Raw genomic sequence first — 18,564 nt, forward strand, 5'->3', positions numbered from 1 at the left:
TTTATTTATTATTTACACAGTATTCTGTCTGCATGTACACCTGCATGCCAGAAGAGGGCACCAGATTTCATTATAGATGGTTGGGAGCCACCATGTGGTTGCTGGGAATTGAACTCAGGAGCTCTGGAAGAGCAGCCAGTGCTCTTAACCTTGGAGCCATTTCTCCAGCCCCCTCCCCATTTTTGTAACAAGAACATATCAAACAGAGGGCTGACATAGCAATGAGGAAAGGCATTCACTGCCAAGTCTTATTACCCAAGTTCAATCCCCAGGACCCAAGGTGGGAAGAGAAGATACCCTGCAAGGTGTCTTCTGACCTTGGCATATTTATGCACACACAAAAACAATACATTTTGCATATATATATATATATATTTTTTTAATTTAAAACCTATCATCTCATAAAAAGTATGAGTTATTCAAGACTACTATTGACCTTGGTTTTTTTTTTTGTTTTTTGTTTGTTTGTTTTGTTTTTTAATCAAACCTACTTTATTTAGGGTTATTAAACACTTCTACCTCCCTTCCAACTCCCCAACATGGGGAGGAGGGAAAGAAGATTAGTGGGGCAGGGGGTGGAGTTCTCTCTGCTACTTCCCTCTGGGTAGAGTCTTAGGATTCTTTGGGGGGAAATACCAGTATCAGGAGTCCAGAAATCCAGAAGTCCACGTAATCAGCAAATCAGCAAACAGCAAATGCAGCAGCAGGACAAACCAGCAGCAAGCGGTCCTCCTCCGAGCAGCTGCTCCTTCTTCCGCTGGTCTGTCATGTTTATACCCCTCAAAGTCCTCAGAATTCAACTAATTCCACCTGGCAAAGACCATGCTCCTCACACTTAACAGGTGTGGACCAACTAAAATCTCCAACCTGGAATTTTAACAAAAATATGTTTACATATCATAAACCAAAACACCCACAACGCTACACAGCCAGTAAGTGGCAGATTGACACTGAAATTTAACTCTAACTCACAGGGTCAGATTCTCACCTCTACATAACACAATCTAAATGCAAGCAAAGAACAGGATACATAATTGATTCAAGATTTATTTATTATTTATTTATCAATGCTAGGGAGCAAATCCAGGGCATCTTCATATTAATTATATATTCTACCATTGGCCTCAACCACAGCCCCAATTTTTTTTTGTTTTTGTTTTTGTTTGCTTGTTTGAGACAGAGTTTATCTGTGTAGCCTTGGCTGTCCTGGACTTGCTTTGTAGACCAGACTGGCCCCGAACTCACAGAGATCAGCCTGCCTCTGCCTCCCTGAGTGCTGGGATTAAAGGCATGCACCACCAATCCCGGCTCAGATTTTTTTTTAAGGTTTATATTATTATTTATTGATGTGGTTGTAGATGTATACAGGCATGTGAATGTGGCCATGGAGGCCAGAGGAGAGTATCAGATCCCTTGGAGCTGAAGTTACAGGGACCACAGGGAGCCACCTGATGAGGTGCTCACTGTTGAGGGTGCTGAGAACTGAACTATGGTCCTAGGTAAGAGCAGCACTTTTTTGTAACCAGGATACGTAATATTTAAATCACCATAGTAATGAGTGCAGTGACGCGTGCCTGGTACTTAGAGGTGGGGAGACAATGAGTTGGAAACCAGCCTAGGGTAGCCTAGTGAGGCTTTGCCAGATAAGTAAGTAAGTAAATAAATAAATAAGTAAATAAATAAATTCATCCATACATACACACATAGGAATGTAAGCTATGGAAGTCTAACCTACACAGAGAGAAAACAGTGATTATTGGTTTATAGTCCATTTGTTCCATCAATAGCAATGTCACATTTGGTAGCCAGGAAGGATACTGGAGGACAGAGGGATATAATCATTGACTCTGCATGGTTGGTGATTAGCAGTTACTATGGCAGCTGCAGCAGAGGGCTCCAGGAAAGAAGACGGAAAAGTCTTCTTGGGACTAAGAAACATGCATGAAAGGTGGCTTAGAGAGAGAGAGAGAGAGCTGTCCTGGGCTGCTCACAGGGTGAAAAGCCTAGATCCCAGCAAAGGCCCCTTCCTCCCACTTCTCTCTGCACCTTTGAATCTCCAGCTCCTGCTTGGCTGGGGGCCAAGAGCCCCGGTGGCCCAGGAGTGTCCTTGCTCTGGGTGTTTGAGTTTTGGAAAGGGGTAGTGCCTTGTCAATCACCCTAAGTCCCAGCAGACCTTGGAACAATGGCCTCCTCAGTCCTGGCATTTGTGTTGGCTCTCCTCAAGGCCACCTCCCTTCCATTTAAGTCCCTTTTTATTGAAGGCAGCTGAATGCTGTCTTATCCGCATTAAGGGTTTTGGGGCTACTCGTGGCTGCAATTAGGTTTTTATGCCACCTGAGCACAGAATTTCCCATGTCTCAACCATTACAGTAGGTTTTCTACTTTGAAGTTCACAGTTAACTTAAACATTTTTTAAAGATTTAAGAACAAAAACTTTACGTGAATGGGTGTTTTCCCTGCATGTGTCTAGAGCCCAAGAAAGCCGGAAGAGGGTGTCAGATCTCCTGGAACTGGAATTGCAGACGGTTGTGTGGGCTCGGAGGATTGAACCTGAGTCCTCTGGAAGAGCAACCAGTGCACTGAACTGCATTTCCAGCTCCACAGCTAACTTTCCGTCAGCAAACTATCACAAGAAAGGGAAACTAGAGCAGTCAACGGCAGTGAAACGTGAGCTGTGTCTTACAGAAAGTCCAAAGCAAGCAGTATTGTAAATAATGACCCGTCATGAAAGGATTGCTCCCAAGTCTGTCGGCAGACAGTGGAATTGTCCCTACAGCTCCCCTTGCTGGCCAGTGAAGAGGGACACAGAAAAACAGCAACAACAACAACAACAAAACAACCTGCCCTCTTCCTGCTATTATAGTACCCTCAAGGTCCAAATAATCCAAAATCAGGAAAACAAAACAAAACAAAACATGAAACGGGCTAGAGGCATAGGTCAGTGGTAGAACACTTGCCTATCATGCCCAAAGCTCTGGGATAGTTCTTTTTTTTTTTAATTAAATTTTTATTTTTTTTTTACATTAATTACATTTTATTTGCTTAGTATCCCAGCTGTAGCCCCCTCCCTCATTCCCTCCCCGGTCAAAGAGCCAGCCACTGAGGCCTGGGATATTTCTAGCACTGAAAAATATTGGGATTAAAATTAATAATAATAAGCCAGACATGGTGGTGCATACCTTTAACCCCAGAGAGAAGTCTGCTTCTCCCACAGGAAATAGAATGACGTCGTCACCAGAAGGAAGAAACTTGCCCTCCCTGTTGCGACAACAGCACACCATTCACCTTCGCAAGCTTTGTAAGAAAGGGCAGAGCTCCGATGTCAAGATTTGTCAGCACAGCCCTGAGGAGCCTCCATATGTCAAACCCCTGGCATCCGGCTGATCCCAGGGTAGCGAGTGAAAGTGAACTGTATCTGTTGAGCCTGGCATTCACGGTGATAAACCTTGCGTGCAGGAGCGCTATCGATTCGGTTCTCTCACCGAAGTGACGGTCGGAATTCAGAAAGAAAATGCCTGCTACAGATTCACCGTGAGGAGTTAAGGCGCTGACGGCACTGTCGAGTCACTGAAGGGGGAGTGACATGGGGAGCGTGGTCTGCCGGCTACTCGGTCTTCTGACGGAATAAGCGTGAGAGTTTCGGGGGAGCCGTAAGTAGGGATCTGCTGTAGAAACTCGTTGTTATTAGAAATTAAAAGCAATAGTCCCTGGGCCTTGGGGACTCGACCTTTTGACCGCAGATTTGTGCTTTCTTGTGGTTCCGCCGCCACGAACACCCGCTCACTAGGTCAGCTTCTCATCGAATCTCATAAACAAACTCGTATAACAGGAATGATTTTCTCCCAGGGGTTGGCTAAATGGCTCTGAGAAAACGAGCTTATTATTTCAAGTCCATTTCGGGGTTTCCCATTAACCCCCTGTTCTCACGCACTTCGTTCTTTTATGCTCTTATAATAATTTGCAAAGTAATATCCACCGCGATCATACTTGCTATTGCTGCTGTGGACTGATTCTTTATTGCCGATTGGTTGCGAATATGGAGATTACTGAGATCGTTCACATTGAAATGTTAAAAACATCCCTGTCTCTACTTCATCTCATTTATCCTGTGTGCCTAAGGAGGACTCCAAGTTCTTCTGATGACAGTGGCCATCGCTATCTTCAAAGGATGATATCTAAAATAAAAATAGTATTACAGATTTTGATCATCAGACCAAGCTGGGGCATGGGATGGGGTGGATGGAGGGGTTGGATCTAGATGCCACCTTCTAAAAGAACTGTTGCCGGATGGAAATGTCACATTGGAAGAATGAAATCAGGTAATGTTTTCATTGGAGGGGGGAAGGAAGAGAGAATAAGAGATGAAAAGTAAGGCTACAAGATATGATTCCAGGAAAACATGGCTCCTTCACCCTCTCTCCATTCTTTCATACTCATCCCCAGTGACTGCCGGGCAGAAAAACAAACACCAGCACCAATAAATAGTAAAATAAAATAATAAAATGGGTCTGGAGGCTGAAGCAGAAAAGATTGTAAGTTTCAGATCAACTTGAGCTACATAACAAGATCTTGTCTCAAAAGAAAAGAAAAAAGTTCTGAACCAAATCTTCACCTCTCTATTGAGATTCCTAGCTCGCAGAGCTCAGGAAAATAGATACATCGCTTCCTCTACAAACTCATGCGCTCCAATCTTTATTGGTCCCTTAAAACAGCACAGCACTCAGTATTCTTTCTCTGTCTACCAGGTCCTGCAGAGTTCAGTCTCCTGCTGTCTCTGAGACTTCCGGCACTAGCATATGACTGGATCTAGGCAGAGCTACTGATTTCCCACCCTGAAGTGGTAAACATGCAGTATCTGGCTCTCTGGTGGTCTAGAGCGCAGGGAAGCTTTCGTGTGCGTTTTGCTGGTTTCCACGGACTCAATATTCCCAGATTTAGAGATTCCAGCTGTTAATGGGCACATCAGTTAAGTATGTGAAAGTTTTGACAATTTATCGACAAATTATCCTGTGAGCTAATATGAAGCCCTGAAACTCACATGCACCCAAAGCATCACCCCTTTCTGTGGAGGTTTGAATGTGAAATGCCACAGCCGCATAGGCTCTAGTATTTGAACACTTGGTGATGTTTTCCGGAGAAGCGGTGGAACTTTTAGGACATGAACCTTGCTTGTGGAAGTGTGTCACTCGTGGTTAGGCTTTAAGAGTTTCGGCTCTACTTTCTGTGTTTATTTGTTTATCTTATTTTATGTGCATCGCTGTTGTGCCTGCACCTATGTTTATGTGAGGGTGTCAGATTCCCTAGAATTGGAGTGAAGGACAGTTGGGAACTGCCGTGTGGGTGCTGGGAACTGAACCCAGGTCCTCTGGAAGAGCAGCCAGTGCCCTTAACCACAGAGCCATCTCTCCGGCCTCCCTGTGCGTGTTTAAAGATAGGACCTCATGGCTCCTTGCTCTAGCAGTCTTCAGCTGTTTCCCCAGTTATGGATGACCCCTCTACCTGTAAGCCAAATCAATGCTTTCTTCCCTGAGTTAGCTGCGGTCATAATGTCTTATCACAGTGACAAAAACTAACGCGCTTTCCTTCCCCTGTTTTCTTACTGAAGCCCGTGTGCCCGTCCCCATATAGCATACAGCATATGTTACTCTATCAGTCACAACCCTCTCTCCTTCCTTTTCAATGCCTTCTCCTTTGTTTCCTGACAGCCTTTGACCATTTTCGCTTAGTTAACTCTGTCCCATCTTTTTTGTTTGTTTTAAGAAAATTTCATTTGATCCGACAGTTCTCTCTGGCTATGCCACGGACCTATTTCTTAAACTAATTCTTTCTGGCGCCTTATTCTCATAGCTCTCATCTACCTGTTGATATTTAGATTTCCACTGAAGTCCTCGAGTTACCAGAAATTCCCCTATTACTAAGAATTTCAAAAGAAATTTCGTCTCTGTCCCACTGACCTCCATTCAGGCCTGAACATGTTTCACCACTTCTTCCTCTCTCAGCTTCTGTGACACGATGACCCCATGCTTCTCCTTTTCCCTCTTGGCTGCTCCTCTGTCTACTTCTCAGGATCCTTTCTCCTGTCAGCTTCTAGCCTTATGCTGTTCCTCATGGTTATCCCCTGTGATTTCTTCTCTTCTCGTTCGACTTTCCCCAAGATCTCACAACTATAGCTTCAATGTCCGTTCAGCTTCCTGTCACTGTACCACCATCTAAATCAACTTTAAAGAAGCACATTTTTTTTTTCCAAGTTTGAAGCAAGCTTTATTAAGTACTGATGGACATTGGTTCCAGGTCTGTACCCGGGATTCCCAGAGCATGGCACCAAGTTACATTAGTCAGAGGCAAAACCCACAGGGCTCTAAAGAAGCAAATTTTTATGCAGGCTCAGGGATTCCTGGGCCTGTGATGCCCCAGGGTATCATGATGCAAGTTCATAGAGAAGGAGACCAGCTCACCTCGAGGAAGCTGGAAAGCAAAGAATGGGCCGACATCCCAATAGTATCTTTTGGAGGGTGTCCACAGTGTGGGAGCTAACTCCCTCCAGCTTAGTCCTTTTTGGTTTGGTTTTTGTCTTTTTTTTTTTTTTTTTTTTTTTTTTTTTTGAGACAGGGTTTCTCTGTGTAGCCTTGGCTGTCCTGGACTCACTTTTGTAACTTTTGTAGACCAGGCTGGTCTTGAACTCACAGAGATCTGCCTGCCTCTGCCTCCCTGAGTGCTGGAATTACAGCCATGTGCCACCATTCCTAGCTAAGTCCTACTGTTTAAAGGTTCTGCTATTTCTCAATAGCATCATGGGCTGAGGATTAAACTCTTTTTTTTTAAAGATTTATTTATTCATGTACTTTATGTATAGGAGTGCTCTGTCTTCATGTATACCAGAAGGAGAATCAGATCCAATTACAGATGATTGTAGGCCACCATGTGGGGGGCTGGGAATTGAACTCAGGACCTCTGGAAGAGCAGCCAGTGCTCTTAACCATGGAGTCATCTCTCCAGCCCAGGACTAAACTCTTTTTTTTTTTTCCTTTTTCTTTTTTGTTTATACTTTTTTTTAAGGACTAAACTCTTAACACAAGGGCTTTGAAGAACATTTCAGATCCACCGTACTCTAAGCAGTGACTCTTGTGTCTACGGCTCCAGGTTGAGCTTCTGTGCTGTAACACGGACTACTCATTGCCTCATTGCCGTAGCCGATGAGATGTTTCCAGAGGCACCACAGGCCTAGTATGTCTAAAACTGAAATCTCCAGGACCTCCTCCCCAAGATAATGACTGGCCCACACAGCTCTGGCAGAAATGTGTAACGATCCCAGGCTTCTCTCTGACACCTTACTCCAGCTTCTTTCAAGGCCCTGCCGATTCAACTTCTGACACGTCTGTTCCCTGGCCTAACTACTTCAGTGCCACCGCCCTGATTAAGGCACGCAGTGTCGCCAAGATCACCTTCCCTTGTGCCCTAACTATCTTTCCTGCCCCTGGACTCCCTTCACTCTAATCCGGTCTCTGTTCTGCAGAAACTCAAATCGGATCACGTCACCTGCCTCCCGAGACCCTCTGGACCGTTCCTGCTGTCACACGTGTGATCCGACTCCTCATCTCACCTTCTGACTCTGTTCCCACCCCCACCCCCACGCCCCGAATTCTAAACATAACACGGGCTGTTTCATTTTAGGGCCACTGAACCCACTGTTCACTTTGCCGGGAGCACCATAATTGATTTCCTGCTCCTCTCTGGTCCCCTTTCCCCAGCTGACTTACTCGTTCTTAGAAGTCATTCTCTTTGAAAATGTAGCAGACCTAGCTCCTTCCTTTTCACCCATCACATCGAACAAACTGGAAATACCTCATAGACACTAATCGCCCTGAATTCAGGGGCAGAATCTATTTGTCCACCATCCCATCCCCATGACATAAATCAACAAACCCAGTATCTATTAGTTATGAGTTATCACACCCTCTCACTAGCCTCTCACTAGCCCTTGACAACTTGTAGTTTACTTTCTGTTGTTACGGGATTTACCTCACCCTGGAAAGGAATTCCTTACTGAGATTTCCTTTGGCAAGGAAATGGTAAGTAATTCCACTACTACTAACTTTTAAAACAAGAATGTAGACAAACTTATGGAAAATTTCAGACCTTCTTTATACCTATTTTCCTTAACTTTGAAAGGATGCCTGCTTATCCAAGGGTCCTGGCCCTAAGTTGGACTGCAGCTTTTAATAAATCAACTATATATAATTTGACTTTCATATGAAATTTTACATCTCTCAGTTTCTCGTTTATTGTTCTGGTCAACTCATAGCATTTCCAATTGCATGTTTCTTTCTATTGCAATAAGCAAAGCCTCTAGGTTCATCTTGAAGAACCTTCCATGGCTGCTATGACTGGTTCTTCAAATCTTTGCCTTCTAGCCCCCAAACCTTCCCTGTTCTCCAAACCTGAGTTTCTTCCACTCTGGTCTCAAGGAACAGGGAATATATCTCAAAGAATATTCAAGAACATGTCTTACAGTATCACATTGTCTCTACACAAAATCTATTTTTTACCTAACATTTTAAGGCCCGTTCAGAAATATGTGATAAAAATAGTAGTATAAGAATAATTGTCATTATCTGACAGGATTGACACACCTATCATTGCCAAAACTTGATGCTTGTTTTGTGAATTTTAACTAGGAAAAACGCCAAACAATTACTCTTTTTTCTCAAGCACCGTATTTAATGCCGATGGGAGACTATTATACAATGCAAAGGGAGCTTTGTTACTTTACTTAAAACCCAGAACAGATAACTCAGCGAGGCAGAAAATGTTCTTTGCTATTGTAATAAGCAAAGCCTCTAAGTTCAGCTTGAAATGGATGATGAAATTAAAGCAGAGACTAACAGGCTTTCCCAGAGTCACTCAGCTAACAGTAATGGCATGTTGGCCTCTGAGGATAGCACCCAAAATCCACAAGGCTTTATCTCTTTTTCTTCAAGACAGGGTTTCTCTGTGTAACCTCGGCAGTCCTGGACTTGCTTTGTAGAGGTCTACAAAGGCTGGTCTCAAACTCACAGAGATCCACCTGCCTCTGTCTCCCTGAGTGCTGGGATTATAGGCTTGCACCACCACGCCTGGCTGAATCTACAGTTTTGTTTTTTTTCCGAGGAAGTAATTAATGAGGAGGCTAAACAGCAGCTAATCTCATGATGTCTGCTCCACTGAAAAATAGCAATAAATCTGTTTTAGAAATCCACGTCAGTCCTTTTGGATGTCTTAAAAATAAAAAATATAAAATATAAAAATGTGCTTCTGTGAGCCTATCAAGAAGCACTCGTGGTGTCTTTTAACCACAAATCCTGAATGCCCTGGTTTTCCTTCCCAATTGTTAATGTGATTATCACAGAATAGACAGAGCTAGGGAAGTTCAATAGTGAGAAGGAGCTGCTTACTGGCTTAGTAGATTAGTGAAATCCCTTCCTGTAATTTTCTTCCCAGAATGCACTCTACATATGGCTGAACTTTATTTTCGCTCTTTTTTGTAGTGACTTAAATGATTCGAATTTAGATGTCTGTTCACAGTGGGTACTCGCTTAATGCCCGTTGAGTGGATGGTGTTTGCCCCTCGGTGGAACTTCATCACACTGACTTTTGTAAGGGGAGTCTCACAAAGACAGGACTTTAGGCTAAGTGAATATCAAAGGAATGCAGTTCTCTGGGTCTGGGCACATTAACTGCTTCTCAAATCTTTGTCTAGTTGCTCCCTAGCTGATTCGGGCTGCGTTAGCCTTGCTTCCTCAGCCGAATTGCAACTGAAATTTGTCATTGAAATCTCGTATTAGCCCCATGGAGCCGAGCAGAATGCTGACCTCAGTAGATGAGCTAGCAGAACGCTTATCACCTTCTTTCACAAATGATAAAGGTTTAATGAGCCTTAATACGGTTATAAAATTAATAAAATTTGATAAAATATTAGAAACACCAGCAGGTTTGTTCTAATATTCATAATGTTCCCTTTATCTTTTTTCCTAAGGTTAATGTGTGTAGTAAGCAATTTGCTTTTTAAATTGTCGTTGATTTGTTTATGCACATGCATGCTTGCACACGTGTGACCTAGCACACGTGCAGCTCATATGTGGACCCCAGGGACTGAACTCAGGGCCAGCAAGTTTGGTAGGCATCATGTACCTTTCTACATGCTGAGCCACGTCACTAGCTCTTGACTTGATTTTAATTCTGACAATTTCACACCCCTTATAAATCTTTTTTTTATAGAGCTAGGGGTAGGCGATTCTGTGGGCAGGTAAATTTTAAATTATGAAGATTTTAAGGGTCTGGCGAGAAGGCTCTGTGGGTAAGGGCGTTGGTTTCCTAGGCCTGGTGACCTGAGTTCATCCCCTGGAACCCACATAAAAATGAGGGGAGATCTGACTCTGCAGGTTGTGCAGTGAAGCACAGTTTTCAAAAGGTTTGCATGAGAGATACTATGCGTTTGTACATGACGCCTCTGACATTCTATTACATATGTGTGTGAGTGTGTGCGTGCCCACACCACAGCATGAATGTGGAGGTTAGAGAACAAGTTATCTGAGTTGGTTCTCTCCTCCCTGTGGGTACCAGGGATCAAACTCAGGTGGTCGTGCTTGGTGGCAGGAACCTTTCCTACTGAGCCATCTTGCCAGCCCCAGGAAATCTGAGAGAGCACCAAGTAAAATTTCCCTTTAGAATGGCTTTTATGCAGCAGTTAGAACACAGAGGAATGAAAAGCAGAATTACAGCGGTGGGCTGCAGAAGACACAGCTTGTCTCGGTAATCCTGGGTACCTATTTCTCGGTAACAGGGATACAAAGTGAGCTACGGTCTCTGTCCTCTGTAAGACCGCTACCTAAAATAATAATAATTAAAAATATCATCAAACATTGAGTTACAATCTGGATTTATCCAGTAGATTCCACTAAAAGCCAAAGAGTGGCTTTCTAAGGAAGAAACTGGCAGGCCTTGAAACAGAGTCTGGCCTTCTAAATGTACAGCTAACTCAAGAGGGTGCTCAGGAGTTGGCTTGGTACAAACAGCCATAAATCTGCCATTGAAAGTAATCTCACAGAGCACTGATACCAGTCAGGGTCACTGTGAAGTCGCAAGGTAGTGAAAGAGCAAGCAGGCAAGCCGGCAAACAGACCATTTCACAAAGTCATCTAAGCTCAGACAAGGTCAGCCTATGTGGTACCAGCTAAATCCATTCTGAGCCATTAGAGTCTCTGCTGATTCTCTCCCTTCAAAACTTTAGTCTCACCCCAGCTAAGGAACTGCAGAGACCACAAGGCATTCTCTTTTGGCTTTTCAGTCACCAAAAGTAATAGATGCAAATTGCTTAAATGTGACTCTGCAATGGGAAAAAATAATGTTCATACACTAGAAAGAATTCAACTGAGAACATCTGTAATTCCAATAATGGGGAGGCCGAGACAAGAGGATCTGGAGTTCTAGGCCAGCCTGAACGAAAAAGCCAGACCGTGTCCCCAGAACAAAATAAAACAAACAAAAGCCCACATCCCAACAGCAGCAGCAACAAGAGAAAGTCCAGGCAAGCAGTCAGGTTCGAGATAGAACAGGGCAATGTTTCCTGTTGAAGTGCTGGGGATGGACCTAAGGAGATTTAGCAAGCCTAAATAACCATGCTGTTTATATCCAGAAGCACACAGAGAGATTTTGTCTCAAAAACAAAACCAAAAAACAGTAATTGTGTGGCTTGGAGTTCAAGAAAACCTTTTCAGAGTCACTTACAAGTGTTTAAAACAAGGTGGTAAAGGCATATGCAACAAATATTGTACTATCTTAGTATCTTAGTGTCCTTAAATATGAAGAAATTATTTATCTGATATTTAATTGGGCAGCTGGGCAGTTTTCCAAAAATCAGAGCAGTAAGTCCATTAAAAAAATAAATAAATAACAAGAAAAATCAAAGACACCTATTTGCCAGCAGATGGCTCCCTGAATCCAGTTTATAATAAACATGAGTTTGGCCTTAGTAAGGAAGCTTATTGTTTGTAGTGCTTAGTTTGGATTAATCAGTCTTTCATGAGGTGGAGGAACAGAAATTTTCTATTTAGTTATGTAAAAATGTTAAATATGCCTTCCCACCATTTCATATCGTTCTACGGGATCTTTCACCTTTTGTTTTCACTAACACGCTAGAATGATACAATGTGGTATTGTTTCATGTTTACGGAGCACAGTGTGCTGCTGTTTTGTGTTTATATAATGTATTTTGTTCCTATGCAGCCTCCGCACCCGCTCTCTCAGTTCTACCCTCTCTGGAACCCTTCCCAATCTAACGTTTTCCCTGATGTTTCAGTATGTGGATGTAATGTGTAATGACCAAATCGGGGTAATTAGGATTTCTGGGTTTTTTATCATCTGTGTGGGAGCCTTAACCTCCCTTCTCTTTCTTCTCAAATACATAATAGCGTGTTATACAGCACAGTCACCCCACTGTACTGGAGAATCTCAGATGTATCCTGCCCGCCTCACTATCTGGTGCCTGTGACGTGACTTCTCTCTGCTCCTTCTTTATTGAACCCTCCTCAGCCTCTGGTGATCGCTGTTCTGCTCTAGAAGAAATCAACTTTTTTTTTTTTTTTTTTTTTTAGCTTGTAAATATAAAATATTCAGTATTTGTTTTTCTGTGCTTGGCTCATTTAGCCTAATATATGGTTCTGTCCATTTTGGCGCACATGAAAGGGTTTTATATGGTCTGATCACATTTCAGTCTGTGTATGGGGGGGCGTCACATCTTCGGTTTTTGTTGCTGTTGTTGTTATTGTTTTTGTTTTCTGTATCACATCTTCTTTATTCAGCCACATAATCCTTAACCTTAAAATTCAAGTGAAACGTAAGTAACTTAGCTTTTTATATTTGCTTTCTGTAGTTATGAAAGTATTTAAATGCTAGGACAATGTATGATAAGATACACTTTTCAAGGGAATCCTATATCCATTAGACTATGCATGCTGAGTATCAGGGCAAGGATCTTCCTTAAATATCATATCTTACCTTTTCCATAAATTGAATAAAATGTAGGTGCCAGAATATTTTGATTTTTTTTTAAAAAAAAAAACAAAAACTTACCCAGGAGATAGAGCTCAGTTGGTAGAATGTTTTGTCTAGCATGCGTGAAGCCCTGAGTTCAATGCCCAAACTTATATCAATGGGGTATGGTGACACACCTGTAATCCCAGCGTTTGGGGGGATGGACCCAGGAGGAGTAGAAATCCAAGATCCTCCTCAGCAACACAACAAGATCACGGCCAGCCGAGGCTACATCAAACCCCGTCTCAAAAGGGAAGAAAGGAAAGGATAAGAGTAAACCGTGCCCAGCCAGTGCCCCCAATGAAATGATTTGGTAGAGCTCTTAGACTTGCCACAGTGAGTCTCGCTAAAGAAACACTTCATTCTGAATCGATTGGGCTTTGTACAGTGCATTCTCTAAGTTTGTTTGATTGGTTATAACACAATCACACAGCTTGTTGGTATTTACTATATATCTCTGTGCTCCATGTTATTTCTTCCTCTTTATCTATGCTTTTAAAAACTATCTGTTAGATGTGTGAAAAAAAAAAAAATCAGCCCCGGCTGGGCGAGGCGTGCAAACCTTTATCCTCAGCACTCAGGAGGCAGGGTCAGATGGACCGCTGTGAGTTTCATCCAGCCCAGCCGAAGCTACATAGTAAGACCCTGTCCCAAAACAACACCTCCCCCCCCCAAAAAAAAACAACCCAACAGTGCTTTGCAGTGGTGTCGATGGACTGCAGACTCACAGATGACAGGAGACATAAAAGGCTTCTGTGACAACCCCTACATCCACTCTCCCTTCTCCCCCCGCCCCCCCAAAGTAACTGCCTAGACAGGAAAGCCATCAAAGAGAACTCTTAAAAATTGTGATAAGGTTGCTGAAGTGTAGCTCTCCACAATCGATGGCTTCTGGCAGGGTACCTGTGGGGAAGAAATTTTTTTAGCAGCTGGCCACTGGGAGTTTGACCGTGTTCCAGTGAAAATATGAGCACACAAATTTGACTTGCCTCTTCCTCCTCCTCCATTTTTAAAAAAGATTTATTTATTTGTTATGTATATAATATTCTGCCTGCACATACACCTGCATGCCAAAAGAGGGCACCAGATCTCATTATGGATGTTTGTGAGCCACCATGTGGTTGCAATTGAACTCAGGACCTTTGGAAGAACAGCCAGTGCTCTTAACCTCTGAGCCATCTCTCCAGCCTCTCTTCCCTCTTCCTTTGTGGGGAGGAGGTCATAAAGGTCGAGGGGCAGACCTGGAAAGATTGGGAAATGAATGTGATCAGGGTACATTATGTGAAATTCCCAAATAATAAAATATTATATTGGGGGAAAAAAACAATAATACTATCTTCAAGAATCAATAGTAAATTGAGGCCCAATGTTTAAAATTCCCCATCTAAACCCTTTGCATCTTTTTTTCTTCATTTCTATAATAAGCATCAGTGGAACTAGACATAGTTTTCTTTTTTTAAAAAAAATTTTAGATTTATTTATCTTATGTGCATCTATGTTTTGCCTATAAGTATACCTGTGTGAGGGTGTTGGATCCCCTGGAACTGGAGTTACAGACAGTTGTGATCTGCCATGTGGGTGGTGGGAATTGAATTTGTGTCCTCTGGAAGACTAGCTACGGCTTTTAACTGCAGAGCCATCTCTCCAGCTCCTGGACATAGTTTTCTATGTCCAGGTTAAATTTAAGCAAGTATGCAAATATTATATGGCTAAATTATACTAGTATTCTAAGTCAAAAGTAAGAAATGTTCATTTATAAATATTTCAAGTGTTCTACCTCCTAGGGGAAACCATTTTCTAGGTTCCTTTGGCAGGCAGAAAGCCCCAGGTATCTAACTGTGAGTTCTATACCACCTCCACCCTAATGTTCTGATCGTGTTACAGAGTGTGACTTAGACAAAGACTACCTATTTTTATTACCCACCTTTTGCAACAACTGAACCCATAGACTTATCACTATGGTTACTTGTTTGTACTGTACACTGAAATTTAATATGTTTTTCTGTAGCCTTCACTTCCAGCACAGCAAGTCCACAATGAGGCCATAACCCAGAAGAGCTAAGGGAGCAGGATTCTAACCATTCGCACACAGGATTAAAATAACTAGCAACCATGCCTTTACCAACACAGCTACTTGCCTAAGTTCCACTTAGGAGCATGGCTTTTCTTACTCAGTCTCGCTTTCAGTAGAGCAAAGTGTCACACATTGAACTACTGAATAAAAAAAAAAAAAAAGAAGTTCCTCAAATTATATTCTGATAGGGGAGGTCCTCCTCCCCTTCCTGCTGACCCTAGCCTATCGGGTCTCATCAGGACCGGCTGCATTGTCTTCCTCTGTGTCCTGGCAAGGCTGCCCCACCTCAGGGGGAGGTGATCAGAGAGCCAGCCATTGAGTTCATGTCAGAGACAGCCCTTATTCCCATTACTAGGGAACCCACTTGGAAGCTGAGCTGAGGGAGGGGGCTACAGTTGGGACACAAAATGAACAAACTGTAATAATCAAAAAAATATATTCTGAAAGACAATACTTAAAAGTTTATAGCTGTCTATTGTCTCACATTCCCTACAGATTATACTGTGCACTGTGTGACACACGATAAAATATCCTATGACCCCCAAGATACCTGCCATATTTGTAATCTCTGTGACTGGAGCATTTTGCTAGCATATTAGAAAAAAAAAAGATGTGTAATAAAATGAAAATAGATATAGCACAAAACTATTTTAGAGTATGTGCTTTGTATCTACAAAGAGGAAATAAGGTCAATATGGGTAGGTGCACAAATGTTTATAATAAAAATTGAAGGGTGTCCCAATATGTATGCCTCCCCCCATCATTTTCTTGAAGGCAGGTTCCTAGTTATGTCTGAATATTTACATTTTGTTCTCAGTGCTGTACACAAAGTAAGATTTAATATATACTTATTCAAGTCAGGGATGAGAAGTTTGTATGTAAACAAAAATACTTTTCTGTCATTATCAGTTTTCTTCTATCCTTACAGTAATAGTTCTCTCGAGTTTTAGTTGACCACATTTCCCACCTTTGTTATTAATCAGGCTCCGTGACTAACTCTGGAATGGAAATCGAGCAAAGGTGATGTGTGCATCTTTCTAGTCCTGTCCTTGAAAGGCATGGGCGTTCCTCCTTTTCTCCCTTTGTCCCTTAATACTATCTGCAAATGGGCAGGCATCTCACACTAACTTGACAGAGACACATTCCTTGCAGGGGACCCCTAGGAGGAGCCTGGGTCCAGGATAACTTTGTGCAGCAGAGTCACTAGACCAACAAGATGGGGGGAGGGGGAGGAGAAAGGGGGAAGAAGAAGAGGAAGACAGGCTCTCACCATGTAGTCTGGGCTGGCCTGGAACTCCTGGTGTAAACCAGGATAGGCTCATAGAGATCTGCCTGCCTCTGCCTCCCAAGTGCTGGGGTTAAAGGTCACTACTACCAAGCCGGAGCCAACAGGATCTTGAGTGAAAAACTTCCCTTGTGTTTAAGCCTACTGTTATTTTGGATCTTTGTCTCAGCAACTAAATTTACATTCCAACAAAGGCAAATGTCAGAAAAGGCTGAGTTTCAAAGATTTTTGTGGGAGTTTATCAGGGAAAAGGAGAGACTTTTCAGGCCAAAGAGAATCCTCAAGGAAGTGCAGGCCTTTGATTCCAGGCTGAGGCTGGAGACTCAGGATCTGAGTTTGGAGTTGAGGGAGTGGGGGCAGAAGGAAGAGGGAGGAAGGGGAAGGGAAGGAGAAGAAAGGGAAACCACAATGGGAAACAGTAACACACACACACACACACACACACACACACACATACACACACACGGTGAAGGCAAGCTTAAAGATACCAAACAACTCAAGATAGAGGAGCCACCTCCCAGAAGACCTTGCCTTTCTCACAGGTTTTGTAGTTAAGATACTGAAGGGCAGGTGCAGAGCAGGACGGGAGATTCAAATATCCTATTGTTACTGGCACGTGGAGCAGGAGGGATCATCAATCTTTTTTATAGAAGGAAAAGTCCCTTGACTTTTTTTAGGTGGAATAGCTATACTACTCTCTTTCCATGCCGTGGTCTTTAGGTCAGTTGCACTGGGATTAGGAGAATTACAGGAAAAAAAAAAAAAAAAACAAACAGACAAACAAACAAACCCATGTGAGTCCCATGCCCAGATTCAGGATCCCTAATGATGGATCCAGGCAGAGTCAAACCACCCGAACAACACCACCTACTTCAAAGTCTCTCTAAGTGTTGTGAAGGAGACCAAGAACCCTAGCTTGAACTTCCAAGAGGGATGGATGGTTGGCACCGCCCTCGAGAGTCAGAGAAACTGGTGAGAGTCACCTCTGCCAAATCCTGTTGGGGAAGTCTGGAGCGTAGCTCCCGCCCTTCTGGGTTGCCATGGAGATCTGGGCCCTTCTGCGCCTCCAACGCCTCTGGGAGCGGAGGCCAGGATCCAGTTCCTCGCTCTCTGCTGCCCTAAGAGGGCCGCACCTGAGCTCGTGCAGGACACGAGAAGGGTCCCCTCAAGGACCCAGGGCTCGCCTTCCTTTTAGGGACCTCAGCAAGGGTGTGATCCCGAGCGTAGCTGACAGGGTGGCACGGGGCTCAGAGCGCGTCCCCCCAGCCAGAACCCGGCGGGTGCTGTAGCTGCACTTGAACCAAACGGCCTCCGCCGGCCGCCACCTCCCGGGGCTCCCGAGGGCCTGTTACCGCCTCCAGCGCCCCAAGTGCAGCCGCTCCCGCGTCTTCAGCCTCAGAGCCCCGGGGAAACATCCCATCCCCCAGATAAGGGCGGATTCACGGAGAAGGTGATAAGGCGCTTACCCCCTTGGATGCTGAGGATGCGAGGCCATGGAGACCTTAGCACACTTGTGGGGGTCTATCCGTAAGGGGCTGTGGCAAAATTTGCTCTTCACGCCGGAGCCAGTTCTCCAGCCAGCCCTCCCGTCCTTGAGTGCAATTGGAAGTATGGGATGTTCCGATGGGTTAGTGACATGCCAAAAGGGCCGCCAAGAGAGATGCTGCAGAAACTGATTTACCAAGATAACCTTTTCTTTTCGCAGAGACAATGCTCAAGACTCCAAGGATAGCAAACTCCTGGACCACCTGAACTGTCCTTGAAGCTTGAGTTTATAACATCAGGGGCGAACATGCTGGACCCAAAAAGTGAACTGGAGTTTTTTGAGCAGGAAGATGTGGAGGAGATCTCCCAACTCGCTTCCCTGGAGACGTCAGAGGATGTAGCACCCAAGAGAAGAGCTTCACCTGTTGTCCAAGAAAAACCCGGCTATCCGGACCTCGTGTACTTGATGGCGGCGAACATTTTTCAGAGTATCCGAATCGAAAAGTCGCCGGACAAAGCCATAATAACGTACGGGAATGAACCTCTGGAGGTTCGATCCAAGACTGAGGATGAAACATTTCGGCATCTGTCCTATGAGTTGGCTTTCAGTGCCCTGAAGTGTGAGTAATACCAGTCTTGAAGGTCAGCGCTA

General features: G+C 43.7%; 1 protein-coding gene and 1 long non-coding RNA gene across 3 annotated transcripts in view; one reads left to right on the plus strand and one right to left on the minus strand.

The window, feature by feature from the left end:
• Positions 1-556: 556 nt before the first annotated feature.
• On the minus strand, positions 557-18,036 carry LOC132653160 (uncharacterized). Its single transcript, XR_009590896.1, has 3 exons — positions 17,894-18,036; positions 3,180-4,175; positions 557-867 (listed from the first exon to the last, which is right to left on the minus strand). It is a non-coding gene; the product is annotated as an uncharacterized LOC132653160 (long non-coding RNA).
• Positions 4,165-18,564, plus strand: part of Nsun7 (NOP2/Sun RNA methyltransferase family member 7) — a 49,155-nt gene continuing 34,755 nt past the window's right edge. The window contains exons 1-2 of one of the 2 annotated variants that reach the window (XM_060380680.1): positions 4,165-4,319; positions 18,133-18,532. In XM_060380680.1, coding sequence (XP_060236663.1) covers positions 18,220-18,532 — 313 coding nt within the window. In that variant the 5' untranslated portion in view covers positions 4,165-4,319; positions 18,133-18,219. Of the gene's footprint in view, positions 4,320-17,483; positions 17,878-18,132; positions 18,533-18,564 lie in introns of those variants that run through there. The other variant, XM_060380681.1, reaches the window with a different exon arrangement.

This window comes from Meriones unguiculatus, chromosome 3 (assembly GCF_030254825.1).
Source record: "Meriones unguiculatus strain TT.TT164.6M chromosome 3, Bangor_MerUng_6.1, whole genome shotgun sequence".
Lineage (NCBI taxonomy): Eukaryota > Metazoa > Chordata > Mammalia > Rodentia > Muridae > Meriones > Meriones unguiculatus.